Source organism: Camelus dromedarius, chromosome 10 (assembly GCF_036321535.1).
Source record: "Camelus dromedarius isolate mCamDro1 chromosome 10, mCamDro1.pat, whole genome shotgun sequence".
NCBI lineage: Eukaryota > Metazoa > Chordata > Mammalia > Artiodactyla > Camelidae > Camelus > Camelus dromedarius.
In genome coordinates this window covers 78,947,752-78,970,365 of record NC_087445.1, presented here as the reverse complement: position 1 = coordinate 78,970,365, position 22,614 = coordinate 78,947,752, and the positions used below count along the sequence as shown (strand labels likewise).

Genomic DNA, 22,614 nt, shown 5'->3' with positions numbered 1-22,614 from the left:
CAGTCTCACCCCCCATCATACTCTCACCCTCACCAGCTCACTCTCACCCAACCCACAACTCGGCCCCCCAGCCCTGGGAGCCCTCACCGGTTTTCCTGTCTGCACCACCGGGATCTCCGTAGAGTGGCCTCGCTCCAGAGGTGTCCTCACCTCGCAGGGCACCTCCTGGGTCCTCTGGGTGCCCCAGGAAATAGACTCCTTGATGCCACTCTCTTGGGTTTGTCTGTGGCAGAGAGAGGATTGTCCTCTTGGCCGGGAAGTCCATGGGCCACAGAATGCCCCTCTCCCCACAAACCTGGCTCCAACCTGCCAGGAACCTCCACCACCACCCTCTGCCTTGTTCTGGGCTAGAAAGAGCCCAGAGGGGTGAGGCCCCTTGTGTGTGGCCACTCCCAAGCAGAGGTATAGCAATGGACGGGCAGAGAAAAGGACCCTGGTCTGGGACATCCGGCCCTAGACAGGGGCTCATGGGCACAGTGGGAGCAGGAGTCACTCGTGGCAAGGACGAGGCCGTGCACACACGTGTCAGGCACCCTGCTGCACTTGTGCACAGCCAGCCCTGACAGCCCACGGCCCTCTGACTTCCCCCACCCCCAGCCATGGAGACTTTCTGCCTTTCAGGTCTAGAAGCAAGTGTCACCTATCCGTAAGACCACTTTCAGAGGCCTTCCCGGCACACACAACGCACCCACCTGCACTCTCCCCGCCAGTGTCTCTTACTTATCACGTCTTCCAAGTGACATCAAAACTGCCCAGCATCTGCCTGGGTTTCTGCTCATTCTCGCGTTCAAAGAGGCATCGCACACGCTCTCAGTCACCAAGCTGGGTGGCAACAGTCCCACTCTGAGCCCAGAGGTGGAGCCTGGCGGGCTCAGCTGGCCACACTGATGACCAGACCAGCCATCACTGGGTTTCTGAGAAGAACATCCTTCACCTTCCCAGGTTGGAAAGCGTCTCCCGTGCAGTGTGCTGTCTGGAGCTGCTGCAGCCTCGGAAAGGCTGGCCCTGGGAGGGGGCATGGCCAGGACAGAGCTCGCTCCAAGGCCTGGTCACCCATGAGGTCATGCCGTGCCGAGGCCAGGTGGGCACTGACACCAGCCTCAGACGGCTCAGTAAGTTCCCCCTCTGCCTGGCCCCAGCTGACCAGGGGGCCCTCTCTCATGTGCGACTAAAAGGGGTGGAAACTGATTTCTGTAGAAGTTATAACCACGGGAATAAGTGACATTCATTTTCCTGAACTAAAAGATCAGGTCAATCTAAAAAGACCGCTCACCACCCTCTCCCCTCCAACACACATGCACACTCAGAGTCCACTGTTTAACTTTAAACACACAGATGGGATCTGAACCCCCATGGAGAAAGAAGAGTGGGAACAAGAGGCCTCCCAGGGGCAGTCCCCAGGGTCTGCATGCACTCTTCAGGGTGCGGTTTTCACAAGGGATTGTTCACAGTTCAGCCAAGTTTTCCCAGTGTTCTGCAGGGCCTCCACCTCCAGACACACCCTGCAGTGTCACCCCCATCCCATGAGCTCCAGCCTAGGAGGGGCACAAGGGAAGGCCTGAATGCTTGTACCCTGGCCTTCGTCTCCAGCTTCCAAGGCACAGGAGGTGAACATAAGCTATCCTGGGCCCACTGGCCCCAGAGGAGTTGGCCAAGGCCCAGGCCTGAAGCACGGCCAGGTTGGCTCCCTAAGTACGGCAGCAAAAGCTACCCAATTGGCAGGCCATGACCCAAAATCAGGCTTCAAAAAGAATGTCCAAAACATGAGAGGAAGATGAGAGGACAGGAGAGGAAGAAGCCGGGGATCCTAACCATGCTTGCTCCCCAGGATGGAGGTTGGCCCACCCTCAGCCCTTTCTGGGTGAGACAGAGCATGCATCCAGCTTTGTGCGCAACCAGGGGGACACCAGCAGACGCGGGCTGCCTGGCCTGGCGGGTGGCGGAGAGCATCCCGCCCTCCAGTGCAGCTCAGCCTGGTCATATCACTTGGTTTGGGTTGTCACTGAGAATTATTGTTGCAGGAGTTACGTGCTATGGAAGGGCCTTACTGATTTGCTTACGAAATACTGTTGCCTCAGAAATCAGTACCAGAATGGAGATCTGAGAGGAAAGAGTCTTAAAGGAAGACAGAACCAGAAGGGGCGAGGACCTGAGGTGGAGACAAATACCTTCTTAATGGCCTGCAGGCATCAAAGGAGTCAGAGGAGAGACCCTCACCTGAGAGAGAAACAGGCACCACGGAGGGAGGTGACAGCTGAGCAAGGACAGTCTAGATCAGGGGACCTCAGTGCTGTCGGAGCGCCTGTCTAACGTACCAGGATCAATTTCAGGTCCACCACAGCAACTGCTCCGGCAGCAGACTGGACCAGCCAGACCCCCATGAAGCACATGGGTGGAGGTGCGTGGCCACAGGCCTAAGGGCTCCCTGTGCTGGAGCGCTGCCCACGGGGAGCCCGGTGGTGCCCCTGGGAGGGGCACGCAGTGGCAGCAGGAGTGAGAGCAGCGGTGGGAGAACCAGGGGCCCTGCCTTTCCCCGCCGCCCTCACAGCACCCGGTACTCACACCGCCCCACCGTTGCTGAGGGAGGCCGAGCTCTTCTGCCGCAGGAAAACACGGGCTCCACGGAGCACGGCTGGCTGCGTCTGCTCCAGCGTGGCCTTCAGAGGGTGGAACAGGGACACAGGGCCCATCTGCAGAAGGGACGCAGGGAGGAGGAGGGTCTCTGGGGCCGGGAAACGTGGTGCTCAGCCACCCGCCCTGACCACACCGTACTGGACGGGAAGAGGCTGCTGGCCACCCTGCACCAGTCCCACCCCTGCGTCTCGGCCGGGCAGGAGCCCATTCCCAAGCTGGCCTGCAAGTGACTTCAGGAAAGTCATCTCACTTCTTGGGGCCCTGGTTCCTCCCTACGACATCTGGGGACTGGCTATGACTACAAATGGCAAAGAGATTTCATCTCACGATCCCTTGAATCGACTGGTAGAGGCTGCGAGGATTCTGAGGAGGTTCCAGGGCCAGGGGTGGGGTGTGTGTGTGCACAGACAAAGGAATGGAGGGCAGGGGTGTGTCCTGTAAACTCTGGACATCAGACAACTTCCCAGACGAGGAGTCTACCCACGCTCCCTGAAGGCGTCAGTGCAGTGAAGGCGTCACCTGTGAGGGATGGCTTCAGGAAGACGGCCCCTGAAGTGTCCCCCTCAGAGGCACGAGGGGGACACAGTGTGACCCTGGGCCTGAGGGTGTTAGCCTCCTCGGTCCCTGCCTGTGTTCAGGGTAAACAGGCCCTCCTTGCACGTCCCAAACAATCTCACGTGCTCCTCACAACCTTCCTTCTACCACTTGCAGTGGCAATGCCCAGAGCCTCTGCTCTCCAGCCCCTCTTCTGCCCCTGGACACCAGCTCTCCAAGTCAGGGGGTCCCCACCCACCAGGCAACCAGCAGCGGGAGCAGAAGGGCGGTGTGAGGTTTCTGACTTTGGAGCCAGAGAGGCGCCTCTCGGCTTCCTTTTCCCGCTGCACCTCCTCCAAGCAGGGTGTGGGCTCCCTCTGCTGTCAAACACCTGAAGGAAGTTACTTTCTGGAACCCGGTACCTGGGCCAGGCCTCCTGGAGCTTGGTGAATCTGGTCCCGGGTGGTTTTGTTCTGTTTGTAGAAGTCGAATATCATCAGAGCTGCGTACACCTTCCCCACTGTCATCTCGTCAGCTGGAGAGCCGGCAGGCAGGGGAGGGAACACAAGAGACAGGGGGCACGTGGGGAGGACTGGGGCGAGCAGCCAGCGCCCCCCGGGGGCTCCAGGACCGCACTGCTCGGCAGGAGTGCGGGGCTTGGCCCACCTGGAGCCCCACGCCTCTTCCTGAGGCCCTGCCGGCTCCACCCCACAGGCTGCGGCTCAGTTTCATCTCAGGCACCTCACCCTCTCTGCAGGCATCTCCCTACCCCTCCTCTGGGTTTTCTGAAGGGAACTGCCCACCCTGGGGGCAGGGGAGGGGTTTTGAGTCTGCCCAACAGAAACAGCCCAGACCATCTCCTCCCACAGCCCCAGGGCCCTACCTTGGGGACCCGAGGAGGTGAGCCCACCTCTCCAAGGCGACTGAGCCCTCGCCCTCGCCCAGGATGCCCTGCTCTGCCTCTGGGTGGGACACACAAGGGGGTGGGCAGGGAGAGGTCCTCACCCCACTTACGTTTATGGGGAGGCACCAGTAAATCCAGGGTCTTCTGGGGCAGATTGGCCCACACAGAGGAAATCTCCTTCCTCAACTCTGCGTCACACTGGTGCTGCTTCGTGCCAGCTGGGGCAGGAGGGGTGGGGAAAGGAGGAAAGACGTGACAGCTGCCCACAGCCCCTGGGAGCAGGCAGGGCTGGGCTGGGCCAGAACGTGCGGGGAAGAGCTACATAGAGGCTGGTCGGAATCTGCCTAAGAGGTGTGGGAGGCCAGAGGGACAGGTGGGAGGGGCCGCAGTGCTCAGCCCAGAAAGGTGCCAGGTGTGCCAGACGCCACGGTCTGTCCTAGGTGACGGAGCAAAATCACAAGAAACCGCCCTTGTGAAGCTGCGTGATTTTAATCAACAGGAAAGTAGCCATGACTTAAAAGTCCAGTATGTTGGAAAAAGCAAAAGGCCAGAGGGCTATGATTTTGGACTGGATGGTCAGGAAAGGGCTCGTGGTACCCTGAGGGCAGAAGGGGACCAGGGGGCCAGGAAGGCCAGGGGGAGCAGGCAGAGCGGTGGAGCCAAGGAGTGAAGGACTCCGGTCCGGCTGCTTTAATCCCATTTATTAAGGTGTAACTTACACACAATACAATTCGCCTTTCCCACCGCCCCACATGCACCGCTGTGGACCCACGACCGCAACTGCACCCGGGCTCCGCCTCACTGAGTACTTTCTGTCTCAGCTGCTTTGCCTCCTCAGAAGTCACAAGAACAGCACCACATGGCGTGCTGGCTTCTTTCATTGGCCCGGTGCATCTGAGACCCACGTGCGCCGTGTACCAGCGGTCTGTCCGTTTTTAGCGCTGGGTTCTGACTCACAGTTTGTGGGTCCATCCACCTGACGGACACCTGAGCTGTTCACAGGCCGGGGTGGTCATGAACACGGCCACAGCGTCAGCATCCAGGTTTCTGCGTGCTTGCGTATTTTCACGTCACTGCCCTCAGGAGCGGGAAGGCTGGGCCGCACAGTCAGGAACTGTCAGGCTGTTTCCCAAAGCGGCTGCCCCACTCTGTATTCGCAGCAGGAGCACTTCAGCCTTCCAGTTCTCTGCGTTCTCACCAGCACTCAGTGCTGCCACTTCTGCAAGTACTTTAGCCGTCACGGCAGGCATGCGGTGTAGCGCCGCTGTGCCTGCATGTCGGACTTCTCTAGTGATTGATGATGCCGGATGTCTCTCCGCGTCTGTGCGCCTTCTGTGCGCCTTCTCTGGTGCCACGTCTGCTCGTGCCTTTCGCCCACTTTTATTGGGCTGCTTACTTTCTACTGAGTTGTGACTGACCTTTATATACACGTGTTCTGGAAACCAATCCTGTGTCAGATACGTCTTTTTGCAAATATTTCCCCAACTCTTTGGTTTGTCTTTTCATTTTCTTATACGTCTTCTGAAGAGCAAAAGTTTTTTATTTTGATAAAGTTCAACGTATCAGGTTTTCCTTTTCTGGCTCATGCATTTTGTGTCTTGAAAAATCTGCCTGACTCAAAATTGCCAAGAATTTTCACCTGTGTTTTCTGCAAGAAGTTCTATCATTCTACATTTTATATTTATGTGTATAATCCATTTGGAGCTAATTTTTGTGGAAGGTGAAAGGTATGCACTGCGGCCTGAACTGTGTGCCCTCTCCATTCATACGCTGAAGACTTAACCCACAATGTGACCGTATTTGGAGATCAGGCCTAGAAGGAATTAATTAAGATGAAATGAGGTCATACGGGTGGCGTCCTGGCCCGTAGGATTGGTGTCCTGTAACAAGAAACGCCCGGGATCTTGCCTACTCCACGTGCACTCAGAGAAAAGGTCACGTGAAAGGACAGTGAGAAGGTGGCCGCCTGCAGGCCAGGAGAACAGGCCCCAGGATGAAACTTCCCTGCCTGGCATCGGGATCTTGGCCATCCAGCCTCCAGACTGTGGGAGATAAATCTCTGTGTTTAGGCCACTCACTTCCAGTATTTTGCCAACAGCCCAGGCAGACTAGGACTGTAAACGTCAACTCTTTTTTGGCATACAGCTGTCTAAATTTTTCTGGCACCATTTGTTGAAAAGATTATCTTTTCTTAATTGTCTTGTAATTTCATTGAAAATCAACTGACTGTATATAAGTGTGCGTCTATATCTGGGGTCTCTCCTGCGTCCCACTGACTTGTGTCTCTACTTGGTCACCAACACCACACAGCTTGACCGATGCAGCTTTATAGAAAGTCTTTGACTCAGGGAGGGTGAGTCTTCCAACTTTATTCTTTTTTCAAAATTGTTTTTGTTACTCAAGATTGTTTGATTTCTTGATGTACATTTTAGAATCAATTTGTAAATTTCAACCCAGAAAGCCTGTGGGGATTCTGATTGGGATAACATTGATTCCATTGATCAGCATGAGAAGAACTGACAATACTGAGTCTTGAATGCATGAACATGATATAGTGCTTGATTTATTTATCAGAGAAGATCCCTTTAGTCGATACTGTGAAATTTGCAGCATATAACCTAGCATATATACTTTAAGAGTTATCCAGCAATATAGAAACAGCTGATGTTTTGTGTGTAACTTTAATAGAACTTCCTCAATTTTAATTGTTAATCTACAGAAATACATTTGCTTTTTATATTGACCTTGCTATACTCACATACTAGTTTTTATAACTTTTTTTTAATGGCTTTAAAAACAGGAATTTATTGTCTCGGTTTTGGAGGTCAGAAGCTCAAAATCAAGTTGTCAACAAGGCTGTGATCCCTCCAAAGGCTCTAATGAAGATCCTTTCTTGTCTCTGGTTCCCAACCATCCTTGGTGCTCCTTGGCTTGCAGATGCCTCAGTTTTGTTAACTTTTTATTAGACTCTTTGGGATTTTCTGCATTGATAATCGTGTCAATTGTGAATAGAGGCAGTTTTATTTCTTCCTTTCTGATTGGTACACCTTTCCTTTTCTTGACTTGTTACAACAGCTAGAACTTCAAGCATGGTATTAAACAAAAGTGGTGACAGCAGACACCCCTGCCTTGCTGCTGACCTTAGGGGTAAAGGAGCCGGGCTTCCTTTGTGAAGCACGTCATGAGCTGGAGGCTTGTCACAGACACCCTTGGTCATACTGAGGAGGTATGCTTTAATTTCCAGTTTATGTAGAGGTTTTTTTTTTTTTTTTTAATCATAAAGGGATACTGAATTTTGTCAAAGCTTTTTCTGGATCTATTGAGAGGATCATATATTTTCTTTTTCAATATATTGTTATATTGATTGATTTTTTTCAACTTGAACCCGTCTTGCATTTTGCGTTCCAGGGATACACCCTACTTTATTCATCATGTTCATTTTGCTAAATTTTGTTGAACATCATGAGGAATGCTGGTCTGTAAATTTTTTTATTGTAATGTCTTTGTCTAGATTTGGTATCAGAGTAATGTTGGCCTTGTAAAATAAATTGGGAAAGATCCTCTTTTTCTGTTGTCTGGAGAAGCTTGTATAGAATTATTTCCTCCTTAAATGTTTGGGAGACTTCATCAATAAAGCCAACTGGGCCTATGATTTTCTTTGTTGGAAGATTTTTAAATATGAATTTAATTTATTTAATAAATACAGTATTACTCTGGTTATCTGTCTCTACTTTCTTTTTTCAAGTTATCTGTTCTTGAATGAGCTTGATAGCTTGCATCAAGGAATTCCTCCACTTCATTTAAGTTGTTGAAGTTATTGATACAAAGTTGTTCACAGAGGTCCCTTGTTATCCGTCTAACGTCAGCAGGGTCTGTAGTGACGTTCGCGCTTTCGTTCCTCATATTGGTTAGTTTTTCTCTTCTCTCTTTTTGCGTGATTAGTCTAACTAGAGGTTTACTCATTTTACCAGTATGACTTTTAACATGATCGTTCTGGCTGTTGTGTTCAAGGCAGACTGCAAGAGGGAAGAGCAGAAGCAGACCAGCTACAAGGCCACTCCACAACCCAGTCAAGAACTAACAGACAGCGACTCGGACCAGGAGGTGGCCGTGCGAAAGGGTGGACAAGTGATGGCATTCTGGGTGCATTTTGAAAGTGGATGGAGTCGAAGGCACGGTAACTGTTCAGATATAGATCAGAACTGGGGTACAAAAAAAGGGAGTAAATAAAAAGGACTCCAGAGGCTTTGGTTTGAGCAACTCTAAGAGCAGAGTGTCCACTGATTCAGACGGAAGACTGTGAGAATCTGGAGCTCAACTTTGGGCACGTGAACTCTGGGCGCTTACTGAGCCTCCAAGTAGAGACAGTGAAGAACCTGTACAAGTAGACAAGTTGTATCATGTATAAGTCCACGTGCACAAGTCTTGGGTTTGGGAGGAGGCCTGGACTAAAAATACGGAATTAGAATTCACATTTAAAGCCATGGAAAAGGTGAGACTGTGTGTCTGAGGCACACAGTGCCCTTCAGAGAAACCAGAGAGAGACACAAAGAGGTTTCAAACAGAAGGGAGTGACAGCTGAGAGAAGACTACAGACGGTCCACAAGGTAAGGGCTGAGAATCTGGAGGCCGCCAGGGAGCTTAGCAAGAGCAGTTCCAGCGAAGCTCTGCGGCGTGAAGGCTGGACCGCAGGCCAGGGACGGAGGACTCAAGAGGACGGTGCAGACCCGCTTCCCCCGCTGCCGCGAAGGAAAGAAGGAAAGCAGGGACGTCGACAGAGAGGGAGAGAAGAACTCCTTGAAGGCAGAAGTAAGAGCGCGTTGGTGGATGGGCAGAAGTAATCCAGCAGGAAGAGAACACCGACAGGGCAAGGAACAGATACAGGATTTCTGGCACGACACTCCTGGGTAGACGAGGAACGTGGGACGGAGTGTGCAGGCGGAGGGGCAACGAGCCGTGCCTCAACCACTACACAGGAGACGGCAAGCTCACGGGCACAGACGCAGGGAGGAAGGCGGCGTGGGCAGTGGGAGTGCAGGTCCCCTCTGGTGACCCTCCTGTTCCCTGTGCAGGGGAAGCAGTCGTCACACAAGGGGGAGGGAGGGGTGGACATGCTGCAGGTTCATTTCCTCCTTGATTTGGCTCAGGCCGTGCAGACCTGTCGGCGAGCTCACTATGGGGAAGGGGGAGCAGGCACACAGACTCTCCACGCCGTGCGGGGCGCTGGGTCAGGTCAAGCTGGGTCAGGCTGTGTTCCAGCGCCAAGGCCCCGTGGTAACCTGGACAGTCATCTAATCTCACTGCGCCTCAGTTTCCTTACTTGAAAATGGGATCGTTATGGTGCTAACGTGCGGGATGGTTTCAGCGGAGAAGGTCAGTGTCTGCAGGGGCGGCATGGGCAGTTGTCCTCCAACCTGTCCAGACTGGCCCCTCCCCTGTCCTGCACACATGCCTGGGGCAGCCCTCGAGGGCGGTCACGCTGCCCTGGCTCCCTGCCCTCCCCTCACGGCTGCCTTGCTCACCTGGAGCCAGCTTGATCTCCAGCGCTGTCCGGATCAGGGCCATCAATGTGGACGTGAAGTGGACGGTCATGTCCTCACTGGAGATGGGCATGTTCATACGGACCAGGCGCTGGGGACGAGGGGGCCGGTCAGGGCCAGGCCACCAGGGTCCCCCCGCCACAGGCACACGGTGCTCCAGGCTGCTGAGGCTGGGCATGGCCTCCCAGGAGTGGTCCCTACAGGTGCCCGGACCCAGGAGAGGTCGGGTGGGTGGGAGCTTTGCCAGCATTCACCCCCAGGCCGGTCCCCGGCACCCTGGCCCCAAGTCCAATCTTTAGCCTGATGAAGGGCAGGTGGCTAAAGACACAGGCCCAGACTCTCCCCCAAATGTTGGCAAAGCCCCATGTGGCACGTCCAATCATGGTCCTAGGACCTGTGGTCACCTGTGGGACGCACACCAGGAAAAACAGCTTCCTAGAGCACAGTGTCCCACAGACCAACACGGATGGATGGGAGGAGCTGAGGGATTCCTCTCCAGGGGAGCTGGGGAGTCAGGGGCCAGCGCGAAGGAGCAGCAAGCAGGTGACTTCCAAGTGAGGAGAGCTCTGCCCAGGGCACCTTTACCAGAGCCTCCATTCGCCTGCCCAGCCTCGGAGGGCCAGGGATCTTCGGGAGCAGCAGAGGGCCAAGGCCAGGGCAAACAGACAGGCATCTCTGTCCTGGGCCTGGACCCTCCAGCCCCAGCACTCTTTGCCTCTCCTGGACCCCCCCCCCCCCCGCCAGCTCACCAAGCTTCTCCGCTACTGCCCACCCCGGGGCCTCACCTGGTCTCTTCATGCACAGAGCCTTGGAGCTGCCAGCACAGCTGGGAAGGACTCCAAAGGCCACCCTGTCACAGCCCTGGCTGCCCACCCAGGCCCTGGGTGTCAGCATGGACAGAGCTCTCCTTCCTGGGGACAAAGCTATAGCCTTGCATGCAGGGCCTCCAGGCAGGCTCGACACGTGTGCCGGGCAAGGGAGGGCTGAGGGAGACACCAGAGGTGTCTGCATGTGGCCTGGAGGAGCCGCTCAGAAGCCAGAGGCTGTGCTGAGCCAGGTGACGGACACAGGCCCAGCAACAGGGCAGTGGGACAGAGAACCCGCGGGACGAGAGATCTGGGGGGAGCCTGCTCAGAGAGAGGGGACAGCAGGCGGGCTCCAGCATGCTGACTGAGTCCCGGGAGCACGAGGGGCGGCGGCAGTGCTGGAGGATGGAAGGGCCCTCCTCGCCAAGGGGGGTGACTCAGACACAGGGGCAGGAGGGAGTGGGCTTGGGGCTGGGCCTCATGGCCTTCTTGTCCGCCCAGGAGGGAGGCTGGAGGTGTCCTCAGTGTCCTCAGCTCCTGCAGCTCAGGGGGAGGGGCTATCCTCACCCTGAAGGGCCCCTGAGGCCCCAGGAGTGACAGCAGTACGCCAACCCCTGGCACCTTTAAGGCCGCAGTGCCTCCTTCCCTCCATGGACCTGCAAAGCCCTGGAGACAACGTTTCCTCCCAGGAGACAGCAGCCAGGCCGGGGAGATTCCGCATGTGCGGAGCTTGGGGTTGGGGGTGGTCCTCAAGTGCACCTTGCAGAGCCTCACAGGCCTCTGTTCCCCTGGTCAGACCCTGAGGGCTGCACAACTCCACCCATGTCAGGGGCTTAGGAGACAGAGGCGCTGAGTGTTGTCCTGAGCCCAGAACAAAGACAGCCTCGGTCAAAAAAAAGCTGGTCATTCCCTCATTTCTAGGGAAGAGAAGGGAAGGAGAAAAGGCAGGTGGTGGCCTCTAGCTCCATCTTCCTGAGCCTCCCTGGGGCAGCCCTGGGGGACAAGGGGCCGGTGCAGAGACACCTGATGGTGTCTGTCTCCCTCTGTTTGGGAAGGAAGTGGAGCTGGTCAGGGCAGAGAAAACAGACACAGTGAGACAGCAGAGCAGCAGACAGACGGACGGACAAGCCCCAGAGGAGACAGGAGTCCAGCCCCAGCACAGCCAGCCAGCGGGGTGTGGGGTTGGGGTCTACCTTGTATGCAACTCGAGCAGGACATTTCTTCCCCAGCCCCAGGGGCGGGGACATGTGTTTCAGCATCTCAAACATGTCATTGTAACTGATGCGCCCACTGAAGGCCCGGCCCAGAGGACAGAGGCAGACAGGGGTCCATGGGAGGGGTGCAGCGGGGGAGTGGGAGGAAGCAGACAAGAAAACAGACCCAGTTAACCAGTGTCGGATTAAATGCCAAAAGTCAGAACAAGTCAAACGAGGGATTTCTCTGCTTGACTCAATCCCGTCCGCGCCCCCAGCCTCACCTCCGCGCTCCGGCCCAGGTGGGGAGCAGACAGGGTGGCATCTGAACCAAAGAACATGGAGGGCATGATGGGGCTGCGTCGGGGTGACTTTGGGGTGTCAACTCTGATTTTACACTTTCAGATACAAACCACAGGCAATGCCAGATCAGAAAGAGCTGTCTCACCACACTAGAACATACGGGATAAGGCTCCAGGTTTAGGGCGGCGTCCAGGGTGATGACTTCGTCTTCCCGAGGCAGACAGGCTAACAGGCCTGAAGCCTCACCCCGACACCTGGGACACCTGTCTCAGGCACTGCTTGGGTTCAGGGCACCCAGGAGAGAGGGGACAGCCTTTTCCTGGCAGATGCATCCACCCCAGGGCCTGGCCCTCCTCCCAGGGCTCATGGGCTCAGCAGAGTGGATCAATCCAGAGGTGAAACAGGAGGGCCCGTCTCTGGGGCTCTGCCCTCTCCTCCCCCTGGGTTGCTGGGCTCCTCTGACGCAGAGGTACAGCTGGTCCTGCTTTACTTGCGCCCAGATCCCCCTCCTCCAGGGCCCTGGACCTCTGGCCTATCTGACCATCAGTCCACCCTCAAGAAACCAGAGGCAAATCCGGGTGAGTTAGGTGCTCTCTTGGCACAGGTGGGACCTGGCCCCTCATGTCTGCCCAGCAGCTGGCCCTCGTCCTCACGGCCCAGCCAGAGAGCTCTGTGTGCAGTGTCTCACAAGGCTGCCTGTTCCCAGCCAGCTGGAGGGGTTGGGAGTTAGAAAGCGTCCAGAAGGCCGGAGTGCAGGGGGCGTGGGGCAGAGCAGCAGGAGGCAGAGGCGAGGTGCTGTCATTTCCAAGTCAGGCAGGGAGTGTGTGCTCTGCCTGCATTTCGGGCAGGGAAGAGGAAGTATGTTGGAGGGAGGTTCTGAAGCAGCAACCCTCGTAGGCCACCCTACGAGGGCGGTTCTCCCCCAAGCCCACGGGTGGAGCACCACAACGCAGCACACTGTATGTACCCTTATAATGAATCTGGCAGCCGGAAAGGAAACGTCACAGGTTATGGCAGCCGAGGCAGGAAGGGCCGGCACTCCCGCTCCGCCGGGGCGGCAGGGGAGGGTGACAGGCAGCCCCTGCTGGGCCTGGGGCTCCAATGCCCCAGGAGGTGTGGTGACCCCAAGCTGATTTCTGGAACCCATTGCAGGCAGGAGACACTCTGCACAAAAAAAGCGCTGGCCTGTTGGGGCCCGCACTCTGCACACACCACAGCCACTGGTCTGCCTGCCCCACCCCGCCCGCCCCTCTCTGGCAGCCCCTCCCTCGCTCCCCGAGAACCTGCGTCCCCAGGGCCTCCTTGGCTGAGCTTCCCCCACACACATACACCTGGCTTTCCTCCCTGGAACCTGCTGGTCCAGCTAAGGACCGCCCTTTCCCAGAGTGGGCGCCCTGGCCGACACTGACGCCTCCTTTCCTGCACCATGGCCCCTCAGTCTAATCAGCTCCAAGCTGTGCTGCATTCACTTCCGGAGAAGAGGCACAAAGAGGACTCCCCCGTGGCCTCCCACCAGGTGCCTGCCAGCCCTGTTGGCCCCAGGGACCAGAAGAGAGGTTGGAGGCCTGGTGCAGCCCCAGACCCACCAGCAACCCCCATTCCCATCTCCTCCCTCCTGCCATCAAACCCTCAGATGCTGCCAGAGGCAAACTCAGGGCTTAACACTGTCACTCTGATTCCAAAACCGTTCCTGCTGTCCATACAACAAAGTCAAAGCCCCTCCCAGCCATCCTTCCAGCCCCTTTGCGATGTACTCCCCCCCTCCAGCCAGCCAGCCAGGCCCCTTCCCCACGGCCCCCACCTCTTCTCTGGAGCTGCACCGCCCTGCCGCCCTTGGCTGGCTCCACTGCCACCTCCTCTGACTCACCAGCCAGATGGCCTCCCCCTCCACAGACCCGCCCTGCCTCACACTAGGGCTCCTCTGCTCACCCCAGGCCCCAGCACGTGGCGGGGCTCAGGGAGAGATGGATGAGCGCAAGGAGGAGCAGACAGGTCGCTCACGGCAGGGGTGATGGCAGTTCTTCTGAGTCTCTACACTTCATCACAAAGAGCTGCAGCAACAGCGAAAGGGGGGGGGGTGTGCCAGGATGCAACCGCTCCCTGACCCCACACACACGCCCGTGCACACGTGCACACAGGTGCAAAACGCAAAGATGCGGTGCACTCGCACACACACACGCACACACCTGCTTGCACACGGACACACTCACGTCCACGTGGCTGTACACACACCCGTGCACACACAGAACATACATGCACACTCTTGTGCTCATGCTCACGTAGCTACACAGGTAAAAACACACATACACAAGAAAGCTCAAGATACTTCATAAAGTTTGTTGTTGTTTCGTCTCCCCAGGAGTGAGGAGGGGGCAGAATGGTCCCTGGGAAATAAAGGTGGTGACATCTCTGCCTCTCAGAGCACGCTCTGTCCTGCCCGGACGTGGGGTCCAGACTCAGTGTGTTCAGGGCCCCTGCCAGGCCTCCCACTGCCTGGCACGCGTGGGAGCCACAAGCCCACTTCCAGCCTGCAGCTCTTGTCGGCGGCAGCTCTGGGGTGAGGCCTGTCCTTTGCTGTCTACTCTTCCATGAGCACTTTCCTATCACATCCTTGAGTGTCCATGCCTTCCGGAGGCCCCAGTTCCAGAAGTCTGGGCTTGGGGAAGAGTCTGAGCCCCACCCCCGTACACAGTCACAAAGCTGCAGTCTGGCCCAGGCCTGCTTCTCGTTGCCTTAATTCTGCTCCACCTGTAGCTGACGGGGGAGTCCTGGGTCTACAGTTCACGAAGGTCTGGGGGATGCCACCCCCTCCTGCAGGCCTGCACTGGCCTGCTAGAGTCTGAGTCACCGTCTATGCAATGTCTGTCTTCCTGCAACACAAATCTCTAGGAAAAACATGCCCAGAAACAGCAGCACCTCTTTGGACCACAGTTAGGAGGACCCTCCTGGAACGAGCCTCAATCTTGCATCAGCCTGGAGTCTCTCCTGCCCTTTGCCTGATGAGGCCCAGGCCGCAGGTGTGGCCAATCTCCCCTCCGACCTGGTGGGGCCATCCTGACCAGAGAACCCAGGGATACCGCTGAGCCTGTGGACTCCAGCATGTGCTGCAGGCAGACATGCTGATGCATCAGGAGAATGATCGGACCCTCCAAGGCCACGAAAACAGTCACGTGCAACACGAAACACAGACGACAGCCATGTCTGTTCTGCCCGGTGTGAGAACCGTGCACTTTTCACTACACTGGAAAACACTCAGAGATGCTCTGGGCCTGGAAATGCACCAGGGTTCCTGGTGCCGCCCAGACTGGGAAGGGCCTCGCACGGCGCCTTCTGGACCCTCACTGTGACGGGGTGGGGGCTCCAGGGAGGCTGGAGAAGAAGCGGGTATGGGAGCCCAGCCGAACTCCCGGGCCCTGGGGTCTCGGGGCTCAGAAAGCTCCAGAGCATCCTCCGTGCCGAGCCCCAGGTGCTCCGCGGGCAGCAGGGTCCTCCCAGTCAGGACCCTGACTGTCCCCTCCAGGCTTCCACCACGCAAGGGGGGACCAAACGCAGAGCCGTGCAAGGGGCCGCGGGCAGGCCAAGGAGCCTCAGGGAGCCGAGGTGGGAGAGGCTGCACCCCAGTCACAGTCTTCTCGTCCCCCTGCAGGGCGGGCCTTGCCAGACGCACCCCTCACTGGTGCACAGTTCACACCCTCAGTGTCCTCGGTTTTGCTGTACAAAGCCCTCAGTAACTACCCAAGCAACAGCTCGAGAGAGTGAAGGAATGAGTGAGCGGGGGAGTGCATGAGTGATGCCTGAACAGACAAACGGGCAAACTGGCGGATCCACCCTGCTGTGCTGTCCCAAGGAACACGGCCTTGACAACTTCCTGACCCCAAATTACTCCCTGCAGGACACTCCAGCCTGTCTGGAAGAGAATCAGCCTTCACTTACGCACCAGCAACGCAGGAACCCTTTCCCACCAAACACACCAGACCCTCCCTGGCAGCTCATCTGATTTTAAGAAACGTTCACCGAGAACCCTCTATTTGCGCCCTGGGCTGGTGACACAGAGGTGCGCGTAGCTCTTATCCCCAAGGGAGACAGCAGCAAGGGAGAGCCCTGAGCCCATCGAGGAGAACGTCCCAACGCCCCACGTTATTTCTGCCCACGGAGGCTTCAGACTCACAAGAACAGTGAGACCCTGAGAGAAGGCTCTTCTGCGTTTCGGCGCCCCCTCCCCCCTACAACCCCGTGTGCAGTGGGCCTTGTGAGAAGACGGGGGTCCTGCTCAGTAGGCGCTCCGAGTCTCGCAGACCCCTGACAACCCTCCACGACCCCCAGCCACCTCTGCAGGGCGGGACTGCAGTCTCAGAAGAGGCGTTCTCAGCCCAGGGCGCAGATAAAAGCACAGGGAGGCTGAGAGCGAGTGGGCCCCCGGGAGCAGGAGGGAAGCCCAGCCCCGTGTGGGACCCCGGTGCACGGGGCACTCACCAGGCAGCCGGGTCGTACTCAGCCCAGACCCGGATGAACTCGTCCAGGTGGTGCGGCCCTAGGATGGAAGAGTCCCGCGTAAGGTACTCGAAATTGTCCATGATGACAGCCACAAAGAGGTTCAACATCTGCAGGACAGGAAGGGGAGGAGGTGACGCAGAGAGACTGCAGCCGGCCCCTCCCCATCCCAAGCTGGGGCAACGGGGGCCACTCTGACTCAGCCAGAGCCTGCCAGATCTGCTCCCCCACAGCCTCACAGAGGACCCCCAGGCCTCCTGACACGGCCACTACCACCAGCAGCACTGTCCCTGGTTCTCGGTCCCACAAGCCAACCCCCACCCAGAACTCAGCCCTCTGAGGGCCTGTACCCTCTACTTCCACTGCCACGCCCAGGTCAGGCCCTCCACGCCCCTCACCCACTATCTGTCCTGTACCCAGGGTGTCCTCCCCACCGTGGTCCCCGCCTGCTTCCCTTCCCAGGTAGCCTTCAAGGAAAGCAGTGACTCTGGAGTTAACAGTGCAGGTTTCTTGTTCTTTTTTTTTTTTTTTTTTTTTGGTGGGCTTTTTTGCTTAATTTTCTGTTTTTTTAATTTTTTAATTGAAGTATAGTCAGTTTATAATGTTGTGTCAGTTTCTGGTGTACAGCACAATACTTCAGTCATACATGAACATACATATATTCGTTGTCATATTCTTTTTCACCACAGGTCACTACAAGATATTGAATATAGTTCCCTGTGCTCTACAGTATAACCCTGCTGTTTGCTTTGTTTTCTTAGATTGAGTTGAAATTCACTTAGCAAACAACCACCCATTCTGGCGAGTGCCTCCCGCGGCACTCAGTGCAGTCATGACGGTGGACTACTGCCCCTCCCCTGGTTGCAGAACTTCTTACCACCCAGGAGAACACCTTGAGCCGCTCAGTCATCGCCCCTGTTCCTCCATCCTGCCCTTCCCTGAAAACCAACAGTCTCCTCTCTGCGTCTATGGATTTGCCTGTTTTGGATATTGCACATAAAAGGAATCACACAATATATGACCTTTGCGTCTGGCTTCTTTCACTTAGTGTGGTGTTTCTGAAGTTCATCCACACCGCAGCACGTCAGAACTTCATTCCTTTTTGTGGCTGAGTAATACTTCTTTGCAGGTCTGTACCCCAATCTGTTTACATGTTCTTCCGTTGACAGACCATCCATTTGGGTTGTCTCCACCTTTTGGCTGTTACGGTCAACACCGCCGTAAATATTCATGTGCAGACTTCTCTGTGGACACATCATTTCATTTCTCTTGGGTGCGTACCTAGGAGTGGGATTTCTGGGTCATATGGTAGTTCTGTGCTTAGCTGTTTGAGGAAAACCGGTTTCCACAGGAGCTGTTGATTTTCACATTTCCATCAGCAATGTACCAAAGCTCCTATTTTTCCATGTCCTCAACACCTGGTACTTTCCGTTTAAAAAAAAAACACACATTATTCTAGCCATCCTAGTTGAGTGTGAAATGGTACCTCAGTGTGGTTTTTATCTGCACTTCCTTAATAAACACGGAATATGAATATCTTCCTGTGCTTCTTGGCCAGTTGTTTATCTTCTTTGGAAAAATGACTATTCTGATTCTCTGTCCATTTTTTACATGGTTGGCTGTGTTTCTGTTACTGAGTTGTAGGAGTTCTTCATATATTTTGCGTATCAAGCCCTTATAAAAGTATTTTCTCTCATTCCTTATATTGCTTTTTCATTTTTTATAATGTCCTTTTAACACACAAAAGTTTTAAATTTTGAGTCGTCCAATTTTTCTATGTTTTCTTCTCTTGCTCATGATTTGAGAGTCAGATCTAAGAATCCTTTGCCAAATCTGAGGCGATGAAGATGGCCCCTCTATCCTTCTAAAAGTTTTACAGTTTTAGTTCTTACATTTAGGTCTTTGACCGAGTTTGAGTTAATTTTTTTCACATGGAATGAGGTAAGGGTCCAGCCTTGTTTTCCTGCATTTGGAGGCCCAGTTAGCTCCTCACCATTTGCTAGACAAACTGTTCTTTCCATGTTGAGTGGTGCTGGCATCCTCATCAGAATCAACTGGCCTGAGACACCTGGGCTTGCTCAGTCCTATCCCACTGGCCCACACTTACCCCGCCCCACACTGCTGTCACCCCCCGCTTTACTGAGGCAAACTGGCAAATAAACGTGTAGGACACTTGAAGTGTACATCCACCCAGTTAACCAAACACCCGCCACCTCACATGCTTATCTTTCTGTGATGGAACACTTCAGGTCTGCCCTCTCAGTAGGTCTCAATTACACGACACAGTGTTATCAGCTATACTCACCAGCTTTTACATTAGACTCAGACTTTGTTGATGCAGCTGGAACTCTGTACTCTTTTACCAACTTCTCCCTGTTTTCTCACCCCTAGACTCTGGCAACAACTTTTCTACTCTGTTTCTAAGATTTTGACTTTTTAAAAAAGATTCCACATGTAAGCAGCACTACGCAGTATCTGTCTTTCTCCGTCTGGCTTATTTCACTTAGCGTAACGCCCTCAAGGTCCATCCACGTCTCACAGATTGCAGGATTTCCTTCCTCCTCATGGCTGAATAAGATTCAAGTGTGTGTGTGTGTGTGACATCTCTCTTCATTCACCTGGTGATGGACATGTAGGCTGTTTCCGTATCTTCACTATTGTGAATAATGCTGCAATGAATATGGGAGCACAGATACTCTTTCAATGTCCTGTTTTCATTTCTTTTGGATGTATACCCAGAGGTGGAATTGCTGGGTCATATGGTGGTTGTATTTTTTAACTTCTGGAGGAACCTGCATAGTGTTTTCCACAGAGGCTGCACCAATTTACATTCCCACCAACAGTGAACAAGGGTTCCCTTTTCTCTCCATTTCTGCCAATACTTGGTTTCTCTGGTCTTTTTGATGACAGCCATTCTAACGGTGTGCCGTGGTAGCGGACGGCGGCTTTAATCTGCATTTCGCTGAAGATTAGTGATGTTGAGAATCTTTTCACGTATGTCTTCTTTGGGAAGATATCTACCAGCTCCATTGTTTTGATTACTGTAGCTTTAGAGTAAGTTTTGAAGTTGGGAAATGTGAGGGCTCTAGCTTTTCATTTTTCAAGACTGTGCTGCTTATTTGGGGCCCCTTGAGAGTCCACATGAACTTGAGGACTGGCTTTTCCGTTTTCTGCGGCAGAGGCTGTTGGAATTTTGATGGTGATCTTTGCGTTTCACACGCAGATCACCTTGAGGGACTGCTGCCATCTCAGCAGTGCTCCCCGATTCCTTCGTTCAGCAACACTCTGTAGTTCCTCGTGTACACGTCTTTCACCTCTACGGGTGTTTATTCCTAGGTAATTTACTATTTTGAATGCTTTTGGAAATTGAATTATCTTCTTGATTTTCTTTTCAGATTGTTCATTGCTGATGTACAGAAACACAGCTGATTTTTGCGTGTTGATTTCGTACCCTGGAACTTTGCTTAGTTCACTTAATAGAGCTAGTCGTTTTTGTGTCTGTGCATGTGTCCTTTGGGATTTGCTATGTTTACAGAATAATGTCACCTGCAAATAGAGACATTTTACCCCTTCTTTTCCAATTTGGATGCCTTTTATTTCTTTTTCTTGCCCAGTTGCTCTGGGTAGGACTTCCATCACAATGCTGAAAAGAAGTGATTGAAGTGGGCATCTTTGTCTTACTCCTAATATTTGAGAGAAAGCTTTTAGTATTTCATGGAGCGTGATGTTAGGTTTCTCACAGAAGCTCTTTACTGTGTTAAGGCAGTTCCCTTCTACTCTGAGTTTACTAGTTTTCTTTTTTTAATCATGAAAGGGTGTTGCATTTTGTCAAATGCTGTTTCTGAATCTATTGAGATTATTACATGCTTTTATCCCTCATCACATTGATTGGTCTTCATATGTTGAGCCATCCTTTCCTCACCTTCCTGGGGAAAATCCCACTTGTTCATGCTGTATAATCCTTTTACTGTGTTGTTGGAATTAGTCTGTTGGTATCTTGTTCAAGATTTTTACATGTATATATTCACGAGGAATGTAATCTGTGGTTTCCTCTTGTGGCATCTCTGCCTGGCTTTGGTATCAGAGAGATGCTGGCATCATAGACTGTGTCGTCACTTGTTCTCTCCTCTTCCATCTTTTGGAAGAGTTTGAGTAGAATTGAAGTTAATTCTTTCTTTACTATCACTTTTATTGTGGTAAAGTATGTATGACAAAAATGCACCAATTTAACCATTGTAAAGAAATTAGGTCAGTGGTATTCAGTATCAAGTTGTAAAATTATCACCACCATGTGTCTACAGGACTTTTTCACCTTCCCAGACTGAAATTCCATCCCTATTAAATATTAACTCCCCACTCCCCCTCATCCCCTGCAACCACCGTTCTACTTTCTGTCTCTATGAATTTGGCTACTCCAGGCACCTCACGTGAATGGGATCATACAGCATTTTTCCTTCTGTGACTGGTGTATTTCACTTAGCACAATGTCCCCAAGGTTCGTTCATACTGCAGCATGTGTCAGAGCTGTCTTCCTTTGTAAGGCTCAGTAATACCCCCTTGCATGTCCTTATCACACTTTTTTGTCCAGCCATCTGCTGGTGAACGCCTGGCTGCTTTCACTTTTGGCGATTGTGAACAATGCTATGGACATATGTGACTATTTCTAATATTTATGTGAGTCCCTCCATTCAATTATTTTGGGTATATGCCCAGAAGTGAAATTACTGAATCATACTTTAATTCTATGTTTAATTTTTTGAGAAAACACTGTACTGTTTTCCATGGTGGCTACACCATTTTACATTTCCACATGCAGTGCACAAGGGTATCAATTTCTCCACATCCTCGCCAACAGTTGTTATTTCGTTTCATTTATATTTGTTTTTGTTTTTGTTTTTTTAAATAACAATACTAATGGGTATGAAGTAGTGTCTCATGGGTTTTGATAAGCACTTTCCTAATGATTAGTGATGTTGAGAATCTTATCTTTTCATTTGTACATTCTCTTCAGAGAATGTCTATTTAAGTACTTTGACAATTTCTATATGGTTGTCTCTCTGTTGTTGAGTTGTAAGAGTTCTTTACATATTGTGGATAGTAACCTCTTATCATATATATGGCTTACAAAATTTTTCTCCCATTCCTTGTCTTGGGTTGCCTTTTCCTTTGGATAGTAGTGCCCTTTGATGCACCAAAATTTTAAATTTTGAGGAGTCCAATTATTCTTTTTTTTTTTTTCTTTCCTTGTTCATGAGTATGGTGTCAAATATAAGAGTCCTTTGCAAAATCTGAGGTCATTAAGATTGGCCCTCTATGTTTTCCTCTAAGAGTTTTATAGTTAAAGCTCTTACATTTAGGACTTTGATCAATTCTGAGCTAAATCCTATATACAGTGTAAAGATCCAACTTCATTCTTTTGCATGAGTATGTCCAGTTTCCAGTTTCCCCAGCACCATTTGTTGAAAACTCTATCTTTTTTTCATTAAATGGTTTTGGCAATCATTTAAGAAATCTTTGACCATGTATGTGAGGGTTTATTTCTGAACGCTATTCTGTTCCATCAGTTTGTATGCTTATCTCTATGCCAGTACTATACTATTTTGATTACTGAAGTTTTGATACAGATTTTGTAAATCACAAAGTGTGAGACCTCCTACCTTGTCCTCTTTCAATTTTTTCCCCTTTGGCTATTCGTGGACCCTTGGGATCCCATATGAATTTTGGAAGAAGAATTTTTTATTTCTGTAGAACAATAAAAAAAAAAACATTGGTTTTTATAAGTATTGCACTGAATCTGTAGTTTACTTTGGATACCTCTGACATCTTAACAAAATTAAATCTTCCAATCCATGGACATGGGATGTCTTTCCCTTTAATTATGCCTTTTTTTTAACTTCTTTCAACAATGTTTTGTAATGTTCGGTGTTTAAGTCTTTCACTTGTTCGGTTAAGCTTATTCTCAAGTATTCAGTTCTTTTTTATTTTTTGATGCTATTGTAAAAAGAATTGTTCTCTTAATTTCCTTTTCAGATTGTTCGCCTTAAATGTATAGAGTGCATCTGATTTTTGTGTGTTTATTCTGTGTCCTGTAACTTTGCCGAATTCATTTATTTGTTCTGACAGGTTATTTGTGGAATTTTTAAGGTTTCCTGCATATAAGATCATGTCATCTGCAAAAAAAAAAAAGAGAGAGAGAGAAACAATTATAC

The 22,614-nt window shown here is 52.4% G+C and overlaps 1 protein-coding gene across 7 annotated transcripts in view; it reads right to left on the bottom strand.

The window, feature by feature from the left end:
• Positions 1 to 22,614, bottom strand: part of CACNA1B (calcium voltage-gated channel subunit alpha1 B) — a 173,457-nt gene that overhangs the window by 5,467 nt on the left and 145,376 nt on the right. For all 7 annotated transcript variants that reach the window (XM_064490856.1, XM_064490855.1, XM_064490849.1 and 4 more), the window contains 7 exons: positions 16,388 to 16,515; positions 11,612 to 11,708; positions 9,595 to 9,703; positions 4,183 to 4,290; positions 3,591 to 3,703; positions 2,563 to 2,690; positions 88 to 223 (listed from right to left, as the gene is read on the bottom strand). In XM_064490856.1, coding sequence (XP_064346926.1) covers positions 88 to 223; positions 2,563 to 2,690; positions 3,591 to 3,703; positions 4,183 to 4,290; positions 9,595 to 9,703; positions 11,612 to 11,708; positions 16,388 to 16,515 — 819 coding nt within the window. The remainder of the gene's footprint in view (positions 1 to 87; positions 224 to 2,562; positions 2,691 to 3,590; positions 3,704 to 4,182; positions 4,291 to 9,594; positions 9,704 to 11,611; positions 11,709 to 16,387; positions 16,516 to 22,614) is intronic.